Raw genomic sequence first — 20,368 nt, forward strand, 5'->3', positions numbered from 1 at the left:
GAAATATATCTCTCTGACTTTCAAGGCAGAAGGGCAACAGCTGGGACAACTTCATGCAAACACAGCGATGGCAGCCGTACTGAAAGGCCACAGGGAGAGAGGCTCTGCCTAGCTCCTCCCGTCAAACGACGAATACGCGAAGGACCACTGCCGCCAGCATGTATACAACAGCGTTTCAGGAAGCTCCTCCCGTCAAACGACGAATACGCGAAGGACCACTGCCGCCAGCATGTATACAACAGCGTTTCAGGAGGTTTCTCCATGATATTGAATCATGGAGCGAGTATGGGCCTGGCTCCACTGTCGCTCTGGCAGGGTTTCGCAAACTTAACAGTGCCGTAAGAACACTCCAGGTTTGTGGCAGTTACCTTTAAGCGAGGTCGATTTTAAAAAAAGTTTTTCTGCTAAAGTAGTTTGAGGCACATGGGGCTACACACAGAGATTACTCAAGTGGGGAAGCTGGTTTTAGAATGCATGTGCTTTGTGGTCTTATGGTCAATTACCTAGTTACTAGACCACATCTCTGTTGGCTTAAGGATTCCTTCCTGTTTAACACAGGAGATCCGGTAACCTGGCAGAGCTGCAAGATGCATATAGCTGGCCTCGGTCTGTAGTGCATAAGGGCAAAAAATAAAAAAAACAATGGAATGTGTCCCGAGTGTCTGTCATTGACAGACTTTTTGCAAGAATTTCACCCATCACCTTTGTCTTTTTCTCAGAACAGCGAGCTGTGCCACATACCTTGGAAGGCAGCACAAAAAATAATATTTGCAACAGAGTAAAAAGCCTTTTTAGCCAAATACAGGAGGGTGAATGCAGGAGAAAAACAACAACAAGCACATGTACTGCGATTTGAACCACACTGGGAAAAATCAAAGAAAGAAAATACGTGGATGGTGGCATGAAAGTGGAAACATTCTTTCTGAAACAAAGGAGGGTGGACTATGGAGCGGTTAGGAAACAATAAATGAGTTCTTCATATAAAGCACTTAGGGATAAATAACACTCACACGCACATTGGCTCTCTAGTTAAAGCAGGGTTTAGTTGGGGACCCTAGCAGTAGGGACATAGACTTGTCCTGTAAATGGTTTCGATTTTAAGACAAGTGTGCGTGCTTCTGAACTGAGTGAAATTAGGTATGGTTTAGTGTCACAACTTTGGAAATGTGGACTGATTGACATTGAGGAGCTATGTAAAAATACACATTCTGGTTTAATACAAGTTAATTTTTTGTAGGCTTCAATCATGCATCTTACGAAATCAAAATGCGATGTAGGCTGGATTGTTCCTTTCCAAATAGCATCTTCAAGCAGGCAATCGGGCTGGGCCCAGTGTGATCTAGTGTGTCGGACATTTATTGTGACTGAGTAAGAGCTATTCCTAGTGCAGAAGAACCCAGGTCAACATTTGAGAAGAGGTGCTATCAAAATCAAGGTTCTGCTACACAGGAGGGTTGGACTGGTGAATAAGTGCATGCTTGATCAGGGACAGGGTAAAGGATTTTTGGCGATTGTCACGTAGTAACAAGAAAAGATGTGTAGTTCTTTGGAATGGTAGCGATATGTCATGTTATTTTCCATAGTAAAAGAGTTTATTAAATTTGTAGATCTTGGGAATGCTGCAGAAAAGGAGGATCAGATTCAAAGTCTTAATTACACATATTTGCAAACATTTGTGTGCATTTCAGAGAGCTTTCCACAGAACGGGGCCAGGATGGGCATAAACTGTGCCCGCTGTGGAGTGCTCTGCCAATTTGTCCTAGATCTTTTCATCTTTTGGGATTGTGGAAGAATCTTTAGGATAATTCCAACCCCCTTTCGGGGTAGTGCATATATGTTTGTCCAAGAGTTCTCATTTGTGATGGGAGACATTTTTAAGGTTTGGCAAGCGCCCACTATGAACCAGATATAGGTCATCAAACTAATGACACATGGTTAAAAAAAAAAAAAACAGCAGGCTGATGGTAAAGGATTCGGCCACCAGTGACCGGTCTCAAAACAGTGAGCCTCCAGCCTGACACTCTAACAACATGCTAAAGGTACTGCTCCATCAAGTTTACCTTATGATTGACAGACATGTTATTATGTGAGGGCTCGCATGAGGCTAAATGTAATCCATCATGAAGCACTGCAGCCTAAGAGGATTACTTGAAAAGAGCATGTCCACCATTCTTTTGTGGCTAGAGATGCAGTTTCACTCCTGACTGCTCCAGGACCTGGGTACTTTGCACACCAAGGGAGAAAGCCACTTTATGTTTGTGAAGGCTCTTGTGAGATCTGGTAGTCATCATTGGTGTTCCTCAGGTGCTGCTAGGTCTGTAGTGGGATTTGCAAGATTGTGGAGTCGCAGAGGGTTGCAACATCATCACTCTGCCCCTAAAGTTACACCTCGAGGCTCCGGATGGGCAGTTTCTGTGCGAATTTGTAATAATTGCCATGTTCAGCAAGTTCACGCTCAATCTAGTAGTATCGTCTGCATAACAATGGTGATTATTCTCACCAGGACCTCAACTTTAAAAAAACAACTGTATGTTCTCAAATGGTTGGAGTACCTGGTGGAATCGGAAAGATTATCCAGGTAAAATAATATCTTAAAATGCACCATTCAAGTTACTGATGGTGACGTCAATTTCACAACTTAAGATACGCTCTCACCTACACTAACACACTCATACGTATCTGAGAGAACTTCCTGTTCTTTGTAACACACAAAAACATACATTCTCGCCTGGGGCATATTAAAGCTATGTTAATTATTTGACCAACATTACAAACATTATAACGTTGTCCGAGAACAAAGCAACACTGGGCCACCCCTGTTACCGCTCCAGTCTGGACGCAAGAGACTAGAGACGATGCAGAGCAAGGGAGTGTCCCAGCAAAAGAAAGACTGTACAAGAGAATGAAATACTGAACTGCTAACCCTGTAGGCTGATCCAAAAAGTGGTACTTTTGAATTTCTTTAAACTACTATACTACTTATACATTCTGAAGACACGTTACTCCACCAACACTACAAAAACCAATGTAAAAAAGAAAATATGGCATACGTTTTTTGTGTGAAAACCCCTGAAATACATTCAATGTTTATCTTTGTAACAACTTCAAGCTTTTTTCTTGTTCTTCTTTTGTTGTCTTTTTTTTCTAATTTTTGGAAGGAAGCACATAGTCTGTACCGATTCATTAAAGCCGCCATTTCGAGGAATACGGCCTCTATTCTAAAAGTTTTGTTTCTTAACACATACATTCTGAGGTAAATTTTCCTGAGTATTCAAAAAGGAGGGGGGAACTACCATACATTAAAAAAATAAAAATGAGGTCTAAGAATATTATTCTACATTTTGTTTTCCACCCCTCCCTTTTTTCTTATTTGCTCCCTGGCTCCTTTCTTTCCCGTGGCATCTTCATAAAATCAGAGCTCCATCTGGAGTGGATCATGAGGGTCCCCACAAAAGTGCCTTCAAAGGGTTTGACTGTCCAGTGATAGCAGATGAAAAAAAAAAAAAAAGAGGAAAGAGTCTGTAGCGAAACGCTGCAGAGGCGTCCAGATGTCGAGCAGCTACTGAACATGCAAATTGGACTTTCCTCTTTTCTGGTTTTGTTCGTAGTCTCTGGTTGTGAAATGACTGACAAACAGTGCAGCATCTTTTCAGGTTCGTGATATACTACACAGTCACCAGATTTTCCAAGCAGTATCTCTTTGCCCTCATCTATCAAATAAAAAAAAAAGCAATTTTCTCCAAAGGAGTTTTGCCATTTCTTTTCAAAAAGACAAAAACACGTTAAAAAAAAAAAAAAAAAAAAAACACTCCCAGCAGATGCCACAAATCCACACGCAAAACGGAGCCATCACAGCAGTGTGAGAGCTACACACCACAGCATTCTGTTTTGGGTTTTCCTCTGTAGTTTGGTACAGGGTGTTGATACACTGCAATGTGACTTTTTCATATTTTGGTTTTTAAAAAGAAACACCAGGAAAGTTCCATAAGTATGCACTGTTTTGCCACTAGTGTCTGGACCCATACATTTTGTTCCACTCAGAGAACAAGTCCAGCTCCTTCTGAGATGTGCTGGGGCGCAGTTTGCAGAATGCACCCTCAAAGTCCTTGTAGTTAGTCGGCTGCAGTTGGCCAGCAATGCTGTGGAGCTGGTCGGCCCCTGCTAGCTGGCAGAGCTGGACCAACTCACTACTCAAGTAGCCTTCTGTGTGCTGCACTACGGAAGCCATTTCCCTTTCACTGAGGCAGTAGTTTTGTTGTGCCAAGGTGTGGTGGAGAATCTGCCGCCGGGCCAGGGTATCAGGTGGAGAGATATAAAACCTCTTTGCAAATAGTCGGTGCACAGATTCTTCAATGTCGTCCGGCCGTTGGGTGGTCCCTATCACAATAACATTATCATTAGCTGAAGTCGCTATGCTCTCCAAGTAGGAGAGTAGTTGGGTCTTCATGTTCATAAGTTGACTGCCTTCTTCTTTCACTCTTGATGAAAGGAGAATATCGATCTCACTGATAAAGACCACTGATGGCTGGCGACAGCTGGCCACGAAGAAAATTGTTTCGAGGATTTTCTCACCTTCACTCTTCCACTTGCTAACCAGGGAAGCGCAGCTGAGTCTCATCAAGGTAGATCCCAACTGGGTACATATGCATCTGCTCAACAGAGTCTTTCCTGCTCCTCGGGGTCCAAACAACAAAATGGTCCTCGGTGGCCGACTTGCTCCAGTGTAGGCCCCGGGCCTCAGTATCGGCCACACTAGCTCCTCTTCAATCATTGCTTTGATTGACACCTGCCCAGCAATATCGGTCCACTGTACAGGTGGACCACAGTCAACAATTTCATTATTTACCAGTTCCAATAGTAGAGGATCCGTGTCCTTCAGCTGTTCTTCAGACTGACTAAAAAATGGCTCTTGCTTGATAATTGGAACCTGCATTCTGTGTGCAAAGGTGTGCCCATGTTCAGTGCCTCCTCTCTCGCCATTCACCATTGCAGCAGGTGTGAACTTGTCGAATGGTTCACCAGACCTGAGCGATGCTTCAGTTGCAAATGAGTTGGGGGAAACAATGGCTTTCATTGACTGGTTGTTATATTTCCCGATATGTTCCTCCGCGGTGGACCGCTTACCAGCTTTATAGGACACCTGCGATGTTTCGTTACTTCTATTAAACCCATTACCTCTACATTCACTGGAAACACCATTGTCAGATATCTGATATGGGGGCTCTGAGATAGACTTTGGTTGCTCATAGCTGTATTTTCTATACCTGCTATCACCTTCTTCTTCCACGGGCAATTCAAAGGCTTTCCTTTTCAGTGAACTGCTCGACTCACTGCTTATGGGAGGTACTGGTATTGGCCCCAAGCCCGAACTTTGATAACCGTAGCCAGGAACAACTGGTGGTCTGGACGAAGCATTAGGAGGTGGGAGGGGTGTTGGTGCTGCAATTCCTGAGGGTAGATACGAAGCAGAAGGATGAGGGTGCATAGAGGCATATCCTGGGCCAAGGGCAGGCTGAGAGGGATAAGCGCTTGAGGCGTAGTTGTACATTGGCCCAGACGGACTGTAACCAGGTACTAGCGTTGGTGAGGGATGGGCCGACTGCAGAAGACCTGAGCTATGAAGGGATGCGGGATGGGCTGGTGGAAGTGCTGTGGTAGGCTGGCTGCAGTAACCTGGTGGTAGGTAGGTACTGCTGTAGCCCGAGGTATAGTCTTGCGGTGTCCCCAGTCCGCTGGAAGTTGTGGCCCCCCCACATGTATTGCTGGGATATATGGAGTCAGACATGTTGCCAGGTCCAATGGAAGAACTACCTATTCCCACTGAGCCATTTCCCGAAGCAACTGCTGAAGCGACTCCTGATTTTGAACCAGCAAGTCCATCGTGCATTGAGGTTAGAGGATATGTAGCCTCTGAACTATGTGACATCTGCCAGGATTCAAGTTCGCCCTTCTGTCCATTAACTGGCCCAAAGGCTCCATCTGTGTAGCTATTTAGTGTTGGGCGTTCATATGGCGAGTCCAAAACCCCAGAATACTTCTCAGCGTATCTTTTCAGGAGGTTGGACGCTGTTAATGCAGAGATGTCATCATTAGCCCAGGCGTAGTTGAACCTCTGACGACTACTGTGGTACAGATCAGATTTGTGAGCTGGGGAGGAGGTGGTTGAAGAGACATCGAGGTGCTGCTCTGGCCACTGGTTCAGGGGCTGGGCATGTTCCGGTGTCCAGTGCATCTTCAGAAGTCCTGAGAGAAAACACAGATGATAAAACCTGGTTAGTAAAGCACATCTGCAAATATTACAAATAAGAACTACATTTAAAACCTTTGAAATTTAAAGGTTGTAGAAATGAAGAAATTTGAAATGAGACAACGAATAAACAGCGCACATGCTCCCGTCCCCTCCATAACATTGTAGTAAAATTATCCTCTATGTCCCCCCCTAAGCCCACTTTCTGCCCCCTCCACTAGTTTACATTCTGAAGCTCCAGGTTTCTGGTTTCTAGGAAATGTTTACATATGTTGCTAGGTTAAGTCTCCTGAACTTAAGAATTAGTTCCCCTCACACATATGAATATTGTCTTCACCAGTCTCCTTTTGGAATGTTCTGAAACACTTAATTGTCAAACATAAGGTAACTCCTTTCTTCCACCTACTGACGTTGTTGTGTGCTCAAAAACACATTTCAAATTGTGCTACGCGCACTTTAAAGTTCTGTAACATACCACGGGTAACAATTAGTAAAATGGGAACGCTACCAAAACGAACTATGAAATACTTTTCTAATTAAGTCTAATTATGTGCATCCTCATGAAATATCACAAAAGCCTTTAAACTTAGAATGTTAGAACAGAGTCATTGGTGCAACCTTTCGTCCCTCTTTGGCATGGAGAAATATCTATTGCCATCGGACCAGTCTTCTTTGGCGCAGCATTCATATGGTATTCTATCTCAGTGCAGCATTCATATGGTATTCTATCAATATTTTCTAGCATCAATGTTTACTGAACAATTGGAAGGCTTATATCCTAGTGACAGCAAACCGATATATGCAGAACCTCCCAGAATTTTACAAAGTAATCAATTTGGTTGCCTGAAACTCAAAAACGAAAATATTTGTTATTTAAGAGCCCTTGAAGGTATCAGCTTTTCTCATGCCTGAGTCTAATTCAAGTAACATCACGAAGATGATCCTACAGTCAATGGAGGCAGGGCTACTGAGAGAATGTTAGGATTTAATTTAAGAGTATGTGGCAAAATAAGCACAAGATGCCAAGTTTCTTAGCAGTCTAAAATAAAAATAAAAACAAAATCAGTAAGGACCCCCATCCTCCTGCTTGACAGAAGACCTCCGGCTGCATCAACATTAGGGTTTGGGATGTTTCAATGCGAACCTGTAATGGCTGAGCATGCTCAGAAGGTCTATCGTAGCAGATCTGAAGGGGCACATGTGTAACTTACCAGTGACTACTTCCTGTTTTGGAAAAAAAACATGAGCATGACCTGAAGCAGTCGATCAAGTTCTTTAAATAGCTATCACGTGAAAATCTGAAGTAGTGATTAAAATCACTGTAAACGGCATGAAAGAAGTACATGTTATCCAAAGACCTAGGTTTCTAGGAAATATACTGCATATTTAAAACAAAACTTGTTGAATATTAAAAAAAAGACCCAATTTTGTGTCTTGCCTAATACAAATGTATTCTAGTAGCTATTCCTACTAGAAAGATTTGCCAGCACCTACCGCAAACATTCAAATACACATAGAAGTTATAGGACCCATTGCTTGTTTATTTCCATAATCTATAACAAAAAAAAGGAGCAAACTTGTATTCCTGGGATCCTTGGTAATCCATATTCAACAAAGACAATGGTTTCTTCAGTGGAAGCCAGAAGCCAGAGTTCACTTGGCATAAATAATGAACATGTAATAATTTATATTTAAATTAGAATTTAATTCATCATAGACATTAGATTACTGAAGAAAGAATCACTGTTTTTGAGTAACAAAAAGGGTGGCACAAAAGGTTTAAAGAGGGCAGCTGTAGTGGGCTTCATCAAAAAAAGAGAGAAAAAAAATTGGCTGTTGATACTGCAAAAACAAAGGATTTAGATATTGAGCACTTCTAAAACAATCTCTATGCGTATGAATGACATTCTAAAGGAAGGCTTTGTCTTTTTTAGGCGAGACTTCAGCACTGAAATGGCTGAGAAGTGTGACATTCTCTCCAAGTTGGTAGTCATTACACACTGCAAGAGCCTCACTCACAGGTGGGACTAAAACTGGGAGGACACATGCTGAAAATAATATTTGGTGACCTTTAAACATTATTTCCTCTTGACAGCTTCCTGGGTCCATTCAGCCCAACATGCCTTGCACTCTTAAGCCCTCAATCAATCAATCAGTCAGTCAGTACTTGTTCAACGTGACTTATCACCCAAGTGGGTATCCAAGCGCTTGCTGCAGGTTTTATTTGAAGAGCCAAATTTTCAGCCCTTTCTGAAGTGGGTCAGCGATGGTGCGAAGGTGGAGGGGAGAGACATTCCAGGTCTTGGCGGCGAGATGGGAGAAGAAGCATCCTTCTGTGTGGCAGTGGCATATGCGTGGTATCTCTGCAAGGTGTGCAGAGCGGAGGTTCTTAGGCGGCTGGTGGAGGTGAAGGCGGAGGTTTAGTTAGGTGGGTCCATAGATTGTGGATGGCTTTGTAGGCATGGTTAGGAGCTTGAAAAGACATCTCTTATGGATCGGGAGCCAGTAGACGTCCTCCAGATGCTGGGTGATGTGAGTTCTCTTAGGTAAGTTCAGGATAAGTCTGGCAGCTGCATTGTGGACTATTTGGAGTTGCTGCAGGAGTTCGGTGGAGGTGCCTGCGTAGAGTGCGTTGCTGTATTCTAGTCGGCTGGCGATGAAGGCCTGTGTCACTGTCTTCCTTCAGTCAAGGTAAAGCCATTTGAAAATCTTGTGAAAACAGGCTGAGACGGCGCTGACCTGTCGGCTTATGGAGAGTTCACTGTCGAGGATGATGCTGAGGTTCCAAGCATGATTTTTAGTCATTTAGTCACCAGAAGTTGTTCAGGAGGGTTGAGTGTCTGCCAAAGAGCAGTACCTCAGTTTTGTTCTTCTTGAGCTTCAAGCAGTTGTCCCTCATGCAGGTGAAAACGCTTTTCATACAGTTGTGAAGGTTTATCTTCATTCGGTGGGGTTGGTTGAGAGAATAGGATGGGCTGTGTGTCATTGGCATGGCAGACAGTGTTGATGTTGTGCACTCTCACAGTGTCTGCTAGTGGTGTCATGTAAATGTTGAAGATGGTAGGGCTGAGTGAGGAGCCCTGGGGGACGCAGCAGAAGGTGTGCTTGGCTTTTGAGGTGAAGGTGGGAGGCAGACTCTCCGGGTGCGTCCTGTGAGGAAGGAGGCCATCCACCTGAGCATGTTATGAATGATCACAATCTGGCGTAGTCAGTCGATGAGTGTGCAGTGGGAGACTGTGTCGAAGGCACCTGAGAGGTCGGATCAGAGCAGATGTTTCTAGCCTGTCGGGTAGAGCTTGGATGTCATCCGTTGTGGCGATTAGAGCTGTCTCTGTGCTGTGATTGGCTGTGAAACATGATTAGAATAGGTCTAGTAGGTTGTTTCTCTCCAGGTGCTCGGTGAGTTGGAATTTGATGGCTTTCTCCAGGACTATGGTGGGGAGCAGGGAGATGGAGTGGTAGTTTTGCAGCTCACTACGGTCTGCAGAGGGTTTCTTGAGGAAGGGTCTGATCTCTTCGTATTTCCAGGCCTCTGGCAAAGCGGCTGTGGTGAGTAAGGTGTGAGGATGGTGGTGAGCTGGTAGTTGATCTCTTCACTTCCGAGGTTGAAAATTCTGTGGGGGCAGGGGTCGGTGGGTGCCCCCGAGTGGATGGAGCTCATGAGAGTGGCCGTGGTTGGTGCGCTGAGTTGTTCTCATGCAGTGAGTGGGTGGTTGGCGATGGTGGTTGAGATAGTGTGGGATTCTGGGGGTTGGGGATCGAAGTTTCTGTATACAGTCTCTATCTTGTTGTGGACGTGGTCAGCGAGGGTCTCGCAGACTTCGGGGGTGGGGGGGGGGGGGGATAGAGTTTTTGACAGCTGATAGGCAGGCAAACTCTCCAACAATGGTGAAAAGCTCTTTGGTCCAGTTGGTTTGGTTTCAATCCAGTGGGCCACAGCAACTTTTTTGACGGTTTTGATCTGGCAGTGGTAGTTGTTGAGGGCTGATCTGAAGGTGGCTCAGTCGGTGAGGTTCTTGCTGGTGCGCCATCTTCTCGCTAGTTGTTTGCATTCGCGTTTTGCCTCGCTGAGTTCCAGGGTGTACCAGCTGGCTTACTTTGTGGTTGTGTGTGTCTTCACTTGCTTGATTGGGGCGACCAGATCCGCTGCTCTGATGATTCAGTCGTTAAAGTTCTGTAAAGCCTGATCCACATTGTTGGTGACTTTGAGTTGTGAGGTAATGAGGGCGTCGTTCCAGTGTTGCTAAGTGACCTTGGTCCAGCCGCGGTAGGGGTGTTGTGGAGGCTCAAGATAGTCCAGCGGGGTCTGGAGAGGGTGAAGTGTACGATGGAGTGGTCTGGCAAGGTGAGTTCCAAGGTGTGGCTGTAGCTGAATCTGTTGCTGGATGTGAATATAGGGTCAAGAATGTATCCTACTTTGTGCATGGGGTTGGTGACCAGCTGCTTGAGGCCGATGTTATGTAGTCTTTCCAGTAGGTTGGTGGAGTTGGTGTCGGTAGAGTTGGTGTCAGTGGTGTCAATTAAGGTCTGCCACAAAAACGTGGTGTTCGAATTCAGTGGCGAGTGGGGTGATGAATTCCACAATGGCGTGGCTGAGGCCGGTTCTGAGACCAAGTGGTCTGTATGGAGGGAGTGCCTTTGTTTGTGGTGTTCTCGTCATTGTGGAGATAGAAATTAATGTGTTCCTTGATCAGCAAAGTTAGGTCATTGGTGACAGTGCTGGCAATTGATTCCTTGTCTATGATGGCGATGTCACCCCGTGTCTGTTGGTGCGGTCGCAATGTTTCATTTTGAATCCAGGGATGTAGCCATGGCGATGTCAGAGGCCGGAGTGGGGATGAGCCAGATTTCTGTGATGAAGGTTACGTTGGGGCGAGGGTGGCGATGGTGTCCCAGACTTCTGTTGCGTGTTTGCAGAGCAATCTGACATTGAACAGGAGGCATTTGAGAAGTTGTGGGGGTGTCTTGTAGAGGATGGGTGTCAACATGTTGGTGGCGGATGGTCCAGGGGTAGAGGAGAGATGCAGTGGGTGCAGAAGAAAGGTCCCTTTGTGTGCTGAGGCGATGCAAAGTAACAGTTATTGCTGCATCTGCATTTGAGGGCGTGGAGATCGGTGGATGAGTATCTTAGGGGGTGAGTTGGGCCCGGGTTCCGGGAGCTGGGCACAGCCCAGGCACGAACGGGTGCAGAAGGGCTTACCTTTGGCGCTCCCAGCAGCGAGCCTCCATAAGTAGTTGTGGGAGGGGGTGGCAGGGGAGGAGGGGGAACAGCGGCAGGAAAAAGGCACAAGGGAGTGGGAAACGGAACAGAGCTGCAAAAATGACCAAAATAAATAAATACAAATAACTACACACAACAAAGAAATACAATCAAAAAATAAAGTATGCCCAATTATTGTTCCAAATTACCACTAGATGGCTATAAAGGTCGGGCCGACTGCAGTACTGAAGGCAGGGTGGGCTGCAGGCTAGGTGGCAGACATGAGGAGCTGGGTCGAAGCAGCGGAGAAGGGAGCGCACAGACCTGCCCAACTGCGAGAATGGGCCCTTCAGCCCCGCAAGGGGGATCGAGAGAGAGGGGGACGGGGAGAGTGGGGCAGGGACGGGGGAATAGCGACATGGAGAACCACTGTGCACAATGGCAATTTTATGGATTTTGTTGCAGTGCTAATGTTTAGGCGGGCGAGAGGCCTTGTAATTAAGCTCTTGTTACTCATAGTCCTACCAGCTTTTTATTAGTTACTAAGTCTGAGCATCAGACACCGTTTCCTTTTCAGAGAAAGACCATGTACACTTCTCAGCAAAAGATTAATACTCTTTAAAAGGACCGCGGCAGTCCTTACGCCTCCCTCCCCCCCCCCCCCCTCCCCCCCAAAACAGTGGCCCTTTCGACTAGGTTAAGTCCGGCCAATGTGGGGCGTGGAACCCAATGCTATCCCCTAGAACACAAGGCTGGGAGCTGCTCATTCAGCTGCAGGCGTGTTCTCAAAAGCATCCTCCCCTCACCTGAAAACTGGAATGCAATACGTGCAAAATGCGTGCGGGCGCGGCGAGGCATTCCAGGCGTCCTTTCATGTATACGCGGTCAATTTTTCCACGCTCAACAAATACCCTGCATAATTAACAAATGGAATTTGTTCATATTGTGCCTAAATATCGAGCTCTCTTCCCCGTTAGCTTTTTAATTTGTCCCTTCTCCTATTTTATGAGAAGCGTTCCGTTGTCTTTGTGGTTAGGTACGCACTATACAAATTTCTTTAATAAATAAATAAACACAGATGATGCTGTTTCGCAAAATGCGCAGAATCTGCATTTGGTGGACGCGCACCTAACCACATTACACGGCAAACCACTGATGTGGCTTTCTTTGATAACTAGAACATAGTAAGCATAAATCACAAATACATTTAGCGGTTGCAAGAATAAAATAAATAGTTTAATTTATTGCTCTAATGCACAAAGCAGTAGAGCGATAATTACATTTCTACTTCCGAAAATGAAGTTGGTGAATTTTCCAGCGTAGTAAATTCAGTACAGTGGTAGAAACGAGAGTTTTCAGCCAGTGGCTTTTGGGTATGTTTGAAAAATGCGCAACGTTGGAAGTATTTCACTAGGAAGTAAAAAAAGGCGAACAGTGAACTGTGCAAATGACTATTTCAGCCATACTTAACTCCTGTGAAATGCTTGCGGAACTAGGCACAGGAGAATAGGAGCATGCCTGTAAAACTTCGTGTGTACTTCATGTGATTTGGTGAATGTTAAAAAAAGGTGAAATCTAAATTTTAGGGTGAACTGGGCCCACTGAGGTTGCCCATTTATATAATATAGGACAAACATAGTCTTCCATCCCTAATTATTCTCTTAATGCGCCTCAGAAGGATGAATCTCTGAGTCAGCCCAGCCGGGATACGAACTGCTAAGGTAGATCCTGAACACAGTTTCCTGGAGAAGGTGCCAAGGCCTCTGTGCTATTTCAGGTGCAGTATTATGGCTGAGTTGCCCCTAAAAACAAGCATTGGCAGTCGATAAGTCTTGGTTTACTGTACTAAAGTCTTCAACATCAGCACATTACAGCAAGACGGACGGAAGGGAGCCACCAGGGAGGACAGAGAGGGCTATTGCTATAATTTAGTTCATCATGCAGTTTAATGTAAGCATTTAAACAAAATCAACAAGCATTTACAATGCAACGGGTCTCGCGTTTGCTCATGTTAGAGTTGATCGCGTTGTAAACTCCTAACCCGGCTTTTCACCTATCGGGCAAAAGTGCATTTATGTACATAACCCGAAAAAGTTAAATTAACTATGTAAAGCGCTCGACTTCTGCCAAGCGAGATTGCGCTCGTAAATTAGAGAAAAAGAAGTCCACGAGCCCTATGGAAAACAGCGAGCCTCGCATGTTTTCTGTACTTGGTCGCTGCGCTCGAGGAGGGCTAGCCACCGGAAAAGGCATGACGTATGCGTGCCTTCGACTAATGAAAGCAAGCAGATTTTATTAGGCAAGCCCACGAACCAATAAAAAACACTGACGTGAAGTTGACAGCGCTCCGAGGCCTCTTCTAAATACTAAAGCGTCTCACTGCGATACGCATGCGCGAGCGCATGCAACGCTGGCTCGACCCTAAAAATGAGGTAGTAAGAAGCATGAATACGAGGTACACTCTTCCTCCTGGGTTAGTTAGCATCTAGAAAAAAATAATCAATGGGAGTGCACCCACACCATTCTCAGGAGTTCATGGTCTTTTCTTGCAACTGATAGTGAGACCCTCAATGACTCCTTTCCTCTTTCCCGTGGGGGTATGTGTTCGCTACTAGAGTACTGGTGGTTAATGGCATGATCACAAGGTCTTTGGCCATGAACCCCGTCTACATTATTAAAGATAAGGAGCACATTTTCGGGGAGCGTAGGCAATTTTAAGTTCACTTTAAGCACAGATCCCCACCGTGTCTCTGATATGATGATGCAATTGACTACCAGTACTCTAATGGCGACTACATCCCACCAAAGGAAAGTGGTTATTGAGGGTCTCACTATCAGTTGCAAGAAAAGACCACAAACGCTTGAGAATGGTGTGGGTGCACTCATTGACTTTTCTAGGTTCAATGTAAGCCACCGAGTGGTAGCACAGCAATACACTGAAACAGCTAATAGCAATAGGTGAGAGATGAACACTGCACTTGGTCAGAAGTCACACACTAATGGCTGAAAGAGGCTGATTCAAGAAAGCCAGTGTTTTAAAATGACGGATCTAAAGCCCACTAAGTACAATGTTGGCAAGAGGTCTGTTTAACAGGTGAGCTGTGAAAACCCACCCATGAAACAGAAGCTGGTGCAAGGGGGTGTGGGTGGAAGGGGACGAGCCTTAGAACAGAGCAGCAGCTATAGGGAATTTGGGGCTACGTCGTGATACTTTCTACTGAGCCTGTACAGGTTGACTGAGCTAGCTCTCAAGTTTCCTATTTTCGTATGTAAGTGGCTCATACAGTCCACGTTTACATTCTGGGACATGCAGTCCTGATTTTATAAAGGGATAGACGAGGGCTACAAGTCACAGAAAACAAAGCAAAACATTTGCCAGGATGAATAGCCAAGCATGGACTGCGAAAGATGAGAGCTCTGGATTACAGTCTAATGAGGCAGTTCTTACCACTGTCAGAAATGATAGATCACAATTGGAGTTTGACAATCGCCCAAGCCCTTGTTAAAGAGGTGCACATCCATGTGAAGGTGATATACCTGAAGTGTTGGCATTCTGTATTCACGTGGCCCAGTTACTGGCTGCATGGAGCGCAGAAGATAAGTGAGGAGTGACACCGGAGGAGGCTTGCACTGAGAATGGAGGTTGAGAGTGCTGGCTTCATCCACTGTTCTTTCCCTGCTGGAGAAGTGCAGAGCGTTGAGTGCTGGAGAGGGTGGTCTTTCCACTTTGGACTTTAACCTGTATTGTTGTTGTGGTGTAGGTAGTAGGGCTCTGCCCTCGGCCAATGCTAATCCTCTATATGTGCAGGTAATACCAGCTTCTTTTAGCATGGCCTACCTTTCTACAGGAAAGAAAACGTATGAATGAATTTGTGGTCTCAACATTTACCCTACAGCGCTAGGAAATCGAGGTCGGCTTACACCTGCACTGTTCCGCTCCCCGCAACGGAGTGTATAACACTCGGTTGAAGATACAGTCTGTGAATCAGTAAGTGATATATATCTTTCTTAAAATGATGAGAGGTAACCCTTCTCTTGACAATATCTATGATTTACTACTTCCAGAATTAACCCATCACCCACTGCATACGACTTCCTGTCTTTAATACGGTGTACTTACCAGCCCCATCGGAAAATTGTTGCCCTCGTAAGTACATGGAACTGAACGCCGTCATAGTCAATATGAGATGGTCTGCTTTATCTTCAATATGTAACTTGATTCATTCAACCATCTTGCGCATATAAGTGATGACGGATGCAAGCTCTGTTAAAATGACATGACTGCCAATAGAGGGGGGCGTCACAGCAGTGCCTGCCTTTTATTTGCCAATGCTGTAAAGCATCAGAAAAACCCTTTTGTAAACTCCCCCCGCCCCCCATTCCCTCCGCATATATTGCATTGTATCAGCAAAGGGCATGGACAAACTATTGGCTTTGCTAAATTTGATTAATATATTTTTTCAATAGCTCATGTTTTTACTTTTTTGTGCAAAGATATACATGCCACCTTTGGAAAGCGACATTTAAAAATGTAAATACAATTTAACACTTTAATGCATGTATTGCACAAATAAATATATTTAAAAACTGCATACTTGCCAAGGCCAGTCCTCTTGGCTTTGCCATTGCCTGTGTTTAAAAAAAAAAGTTTTTACCATGTGTGTGTTTTGTGTATGCCAGAGTGTATTAGAGGACTTTCATTATCACACTCTGCGAGGGGTGTTAACGGGTTAATTTGCCAGAAGAATATGTTGGGTTCTGATGTTTGAGGGCCTCCCAGGTTTTTGTGCTGTGATATTCACTTGAGTGTGGTTTAGTCGGTCTGCTGTGTGTTGTTGGGTCTGTGAGCACCGTGTGGGTGGGAGCAAGCAGGCGGAGTTGATCATGTTTCAGAGGGTAGGTGCTAGGCTGTCTTGGCTAGCTCGGAGTATTTCCAACTTAATGTGTTAATATTAAGCATGTTGAAGGGCAAACCGGGAAATTTGGTGGTCTCGCTTTCCACATCAGTGGCAATTACTACAACTTATGCGTGCAAATACTACTCTCCAAAGAAACAGAAACCAAAAAGCTACAGAATGTGCACTGAACACAGGAAGGTTTAGAGAGTCCAATGACCTGTCGCCTTTTGCATGGAAAATTGTCTTGGTGGGCCTTGGCTTAGGAGACACAAATCTCATAAACTACAACTCCTTTTCCCCCTCATTTATCAAATCCTCTTGTCAAACTGCTCACTTTTGAAAATAAGTGTCAACGGATTCTAGTCGCTCCCAGTTTTTAGAAGATTTACTGACACCAGAGTCCTGCCACCTTTTGCACGGAATATTATCTTGGTGGGCCTTGGCTTTGGAGACACAACCTCAAACTACAACTCCGTTTTCCACACATTCATCATTGAGAAGATAAGCGAATTGACTGCCTCTGGTCATAAAATTCAGTCACTTTGGGAGGTTGGGCTTGAGACCTAAAATCAGATTTTCAAGATATGCACCAATTAAGTCAATAAGTGACATGTAGATAACGTGTTATTTTTACCTGTCCTGCATATCTATGTAAAATACTTTTACCTATCGGGCTTGATGACACAACCTGCACCAAAGTTGTACACCCTGCTATAAAGTCTTTAAAATCCTAACGGATGAAACAACACATTGTATTCCATGAAACGGGGAACGCTGCCTCCAGCTTTTGCACATTCCTTTTCAAGGCAATGTATGCGGTGTCATACAAGCCTCAACAAAGCAACGCTGATTGACAGCTCATGTAAGACTGTAGTTGGGTGGGCGAATGGGGTCTTTTTTTTATAGCCAATATGGAACTAGGAATGGTTCCGTTAAAAGTAATATAAATTGGAACATAAGGAGAGAGGACCCAAGCCATAAAAAAAGTTTTAAAAAAATGCAAACTTGGCCAGACATAGTCATGCCTGCAGGATGCCAAGGGGCCATACGCGTTTCCCTCTCAGGCACACGAAACTATAACTTCACTAGGACAGGAACAAGGCGCTTCACTAGGACAGGGACATGACAGGCGCACAACAAGATGAAAGAAAAGCAATGCACTGAGGCAGGAAGAAGACAACATAAAGCAATGCAACGGGAATAAGAGCAGGACAGTCTGAAAAAAAAAAAAAAAAAAAAAAAAGAAACACATTATGAGGTATTAGAGCAGGACGGACAACGAATAGGACTACAAGATCAACACTTCACCGAGATAAAGACAGGACAAACATAGGACGAAAAGACAAATAAAGCAATGCACTGCGATAAGACCAGGCCAGGAGTACAAGAAAAGAAATATACTGGGATGAGAGCAAGACAATGACGAGTCAAGCATTGCACTGGGAGGAGGAGTGGACTAACGCCAGAATGCATGACAAATAAAGCAACACACGGGGACATGAGTGCGACAACGGACGACTACAAGAAAAGCAACGGGGTCCGGGCAGGACAGCCTAGTAAAATAACAGACAAGTGGCAAGAGCAGGTCACCCAGCAGCCGCGACTGAGCACATGGAAAAAGAATCAGGCACTGAGTGACACGGAAGCACAGGAGAAGGCTACGACAGAAGCAGCACATGGAGAAAACATCTGAGCGTTGATGTGTAATGCATGTGCAAGTACTCGCCGGATGAAAGCATCTAGCAATGGCGCGGGCACTTTTCTGCTACATTCAGAACTTACCAGAGCAGCTGGTTACTTCAAGTTCCACTTGACCAACCAAAGTGCACCTATAAGGCAAGCTATTTTGTATGTCACATTCAGTTGTTTTCAGGTTACTCTGCTTTTCGTTTCTCCTGGCCGCATGATTTTATTCTATCTGTGCATAGATAGGCTTTATTTTACTTATTCCCTGCTTTGAATTCTGTCAGGACAGAAGTTGAGAATTACGCATTTCTTTCTTCACTTTGTATTATTCAGCAGGTTCCAAGATAAAAAAATAACAGTGAACACTACATATCCCATGACTCAAGAGAACGCACCCATAAACCAATCATATCACAGTCCGCATGTCCATATAAATTATTGCCTCACGTAGTCCTTCCTCTTTCTGCACTGCTGCTAGTCAGTTAAATCCCTCGCTCCTTAATGCCTCTGGGTTATTCTGTGGATATTGGGGTTTTAGAGCTGTGTTTATTATAGTATTTGACAGCTGCGCTATGTACCGGCTTGTGTGCATTTAGATGTGCAGTAGGCTTCGGCCCTAGCGCGCCTCGGTATCCCGTGCTGCTCCCCTCGGTGGCACGGTTTCGCGCCGGAGAACTTAGGTGCGTCGCAGGCCCCTTGCAGTGCAACTTCTCTCATAGCTCGGCTGGCACGCAACACACGCTAGGGAGGAGTCGGTGATACCCTTGTCTCTATTGGATTCACCGCAAGTTGCACTCCCTACCAACCCTCGCGTTGACACCGCACAGCGTAAGACTCCATAGGCCCTCAGCCATCTCCCATTACGTCACCCATTGACCTCCTTCTGCCCAACTTGAGTACCTTCGAGGGGGGCTTCCCTCCTTGAACTTTTTGTGAAGCAAATTATTTTCCCTGGTGCTCTCACCCTGCATAATAGATTTCTAGAGGGATCACGAATATTCCATCAATCTGGCCTCTGAAGAGGAATGGCGCCCTCAGTGCGACCTTTCTGCAGGGGTGGACAAGCTCCTTTCTGAGGCCTTTGCAAAAGTGCTGGCTCCACTGCAGGAGAGCGTGGACAAACTCATGTCCCAAGTTTACACTGGTGCTGGAATCCTCAGAGACATGGTGGTAGGACCTAGCAGTCTATCTGCGATGGGCTCTACGAGGGCCCTGAAAAGTGACACGGGGCACCTGGAAGGCTTCGATGGACTGAGAGAAGACTTCGTAAGAGTGCGCACACGTTAAAGAATCTACCCTACCGTGAGGATGTTTTACCCTGGGAGATTGGGGATGCTGTTGCTCCAGATTTTGACCCCGAAACAGAGCCCCCCCCCTCTCAGCTCAGGGAGGGAGACCCAAAGAAGGATGGCTCCCCAGAAGAGGGGAGCGATTCGGGTAGACACTGGCACCTGGGACAACCTGCCTTAGGATCCTTAAAAGGGAATCCTGCCGGCACTGACATGTTTGAGCCAGATAGCATTTACCACCTGAGATCTTCAGAGTGGCTCCCTGACCAGAAAGTTGCAGAGTATGTGGCTAGCAAGATTCATCACTGAGAGCCCTAGACCGGTTCTTGAAGGCAAGGTTGTGGCCACTCCAGCTATAGATCCTAAATTATGTACCTTTTGTCAAATATATGAAAGATCCCAAGAAAGGGACTGACTGCTCCTGAAGCTCATGTCAGGATAAGCTTTTAGACTTCTTGGGACTCCTAACAAAAATTATAGAATTGGCAGAACAGGCTAGTCAATCAGGCTCCCCATTACCCAATAAGATTGTCCCAGGTTCAGTGCTGAGCCTTTAAGGCAACGCCAACTGCGCACTTTCTGCTTAAAGGTGACATTTCCTTTTGATTAAGATTGACCTTAAACTTTGGAAGTTATTGTCTTCAGAAGCAGGACCAGTGGTGCAGGGCCACTTGCTTGGAGAGCACTTTGTGAAGGACTTAGGCAAATTTGAATCCACCTTCTCAGCACTGTACAAAGCGCAAATGTTGATCAAGAAGATATTCCCTGGGAAGGTCTTCTATGGGGTCGGAAGAGGCAAGGGTCGGTCCTCTGGCCGCTCCAGGCCCCGCCAGAAGTCAAGCTTGCAGGAACAACAGGTATAACGATGCCAAACAGGGCACCTTCTTCCCCAACCGTGGAGGCGGCAGAGGCAGGGCCAGTCGTGCTACCAGGGAGTAGCTAACGCACCCACAGGCTTTAATGGTAAGCAATACGTTTTTTCCCCTCAGTAGCTGGGAGGGAGGCTGAGACTCTTTGCTCACAAGTCGGCAGAGATTACTTCAGGTCC

General features: G+C 45.4%; 1 protein-coding gene across 2 annotated transcripts in view; it reads right to left on the reverse strand.

The window, feature by feature from the left end:
- Positions 1-1,251: 1,251 nt before the first annotated feature.
- The window catches only part of LOC138292312 (fidgetin-like), a 221,211-nt gene continuing 202,094 nt past the window's right edge, over positions 1,252-20,368 (reverse strand). For both annotated transcript variants that reach the window (XM_069230854.1, XM_069230855.1), the window contains one exon: positions 1,252-6,243. In XM_069230854.1, the coding sequence (XP_069086955.1) occupies positions 4,007-6,243 (2,237 nt within the window). In that variant the 3' untranslated portion in view covers positions 1,252-4,006. The remainder of the gene's footprint in view (positions 6,244-20,368) is intronic.

The sequence above is a fragment of the Pleurodeles waltl genome, chromosome 4_2 (assembly GCF_031143425.1).
Source record: "Pleurodeles waltl isolate 20211129_DDA chromosome 4_2, aPleWal1.hap1.20221129, whole genome shotgun sequence".
NCBI classification, from domain to species: domain Eukaryota; kingdom Metazoa; phylum Chordata; class Amphibia; order Caudata; family Salamandridae; genus Pleurodeles; species Pleurodeles waltl.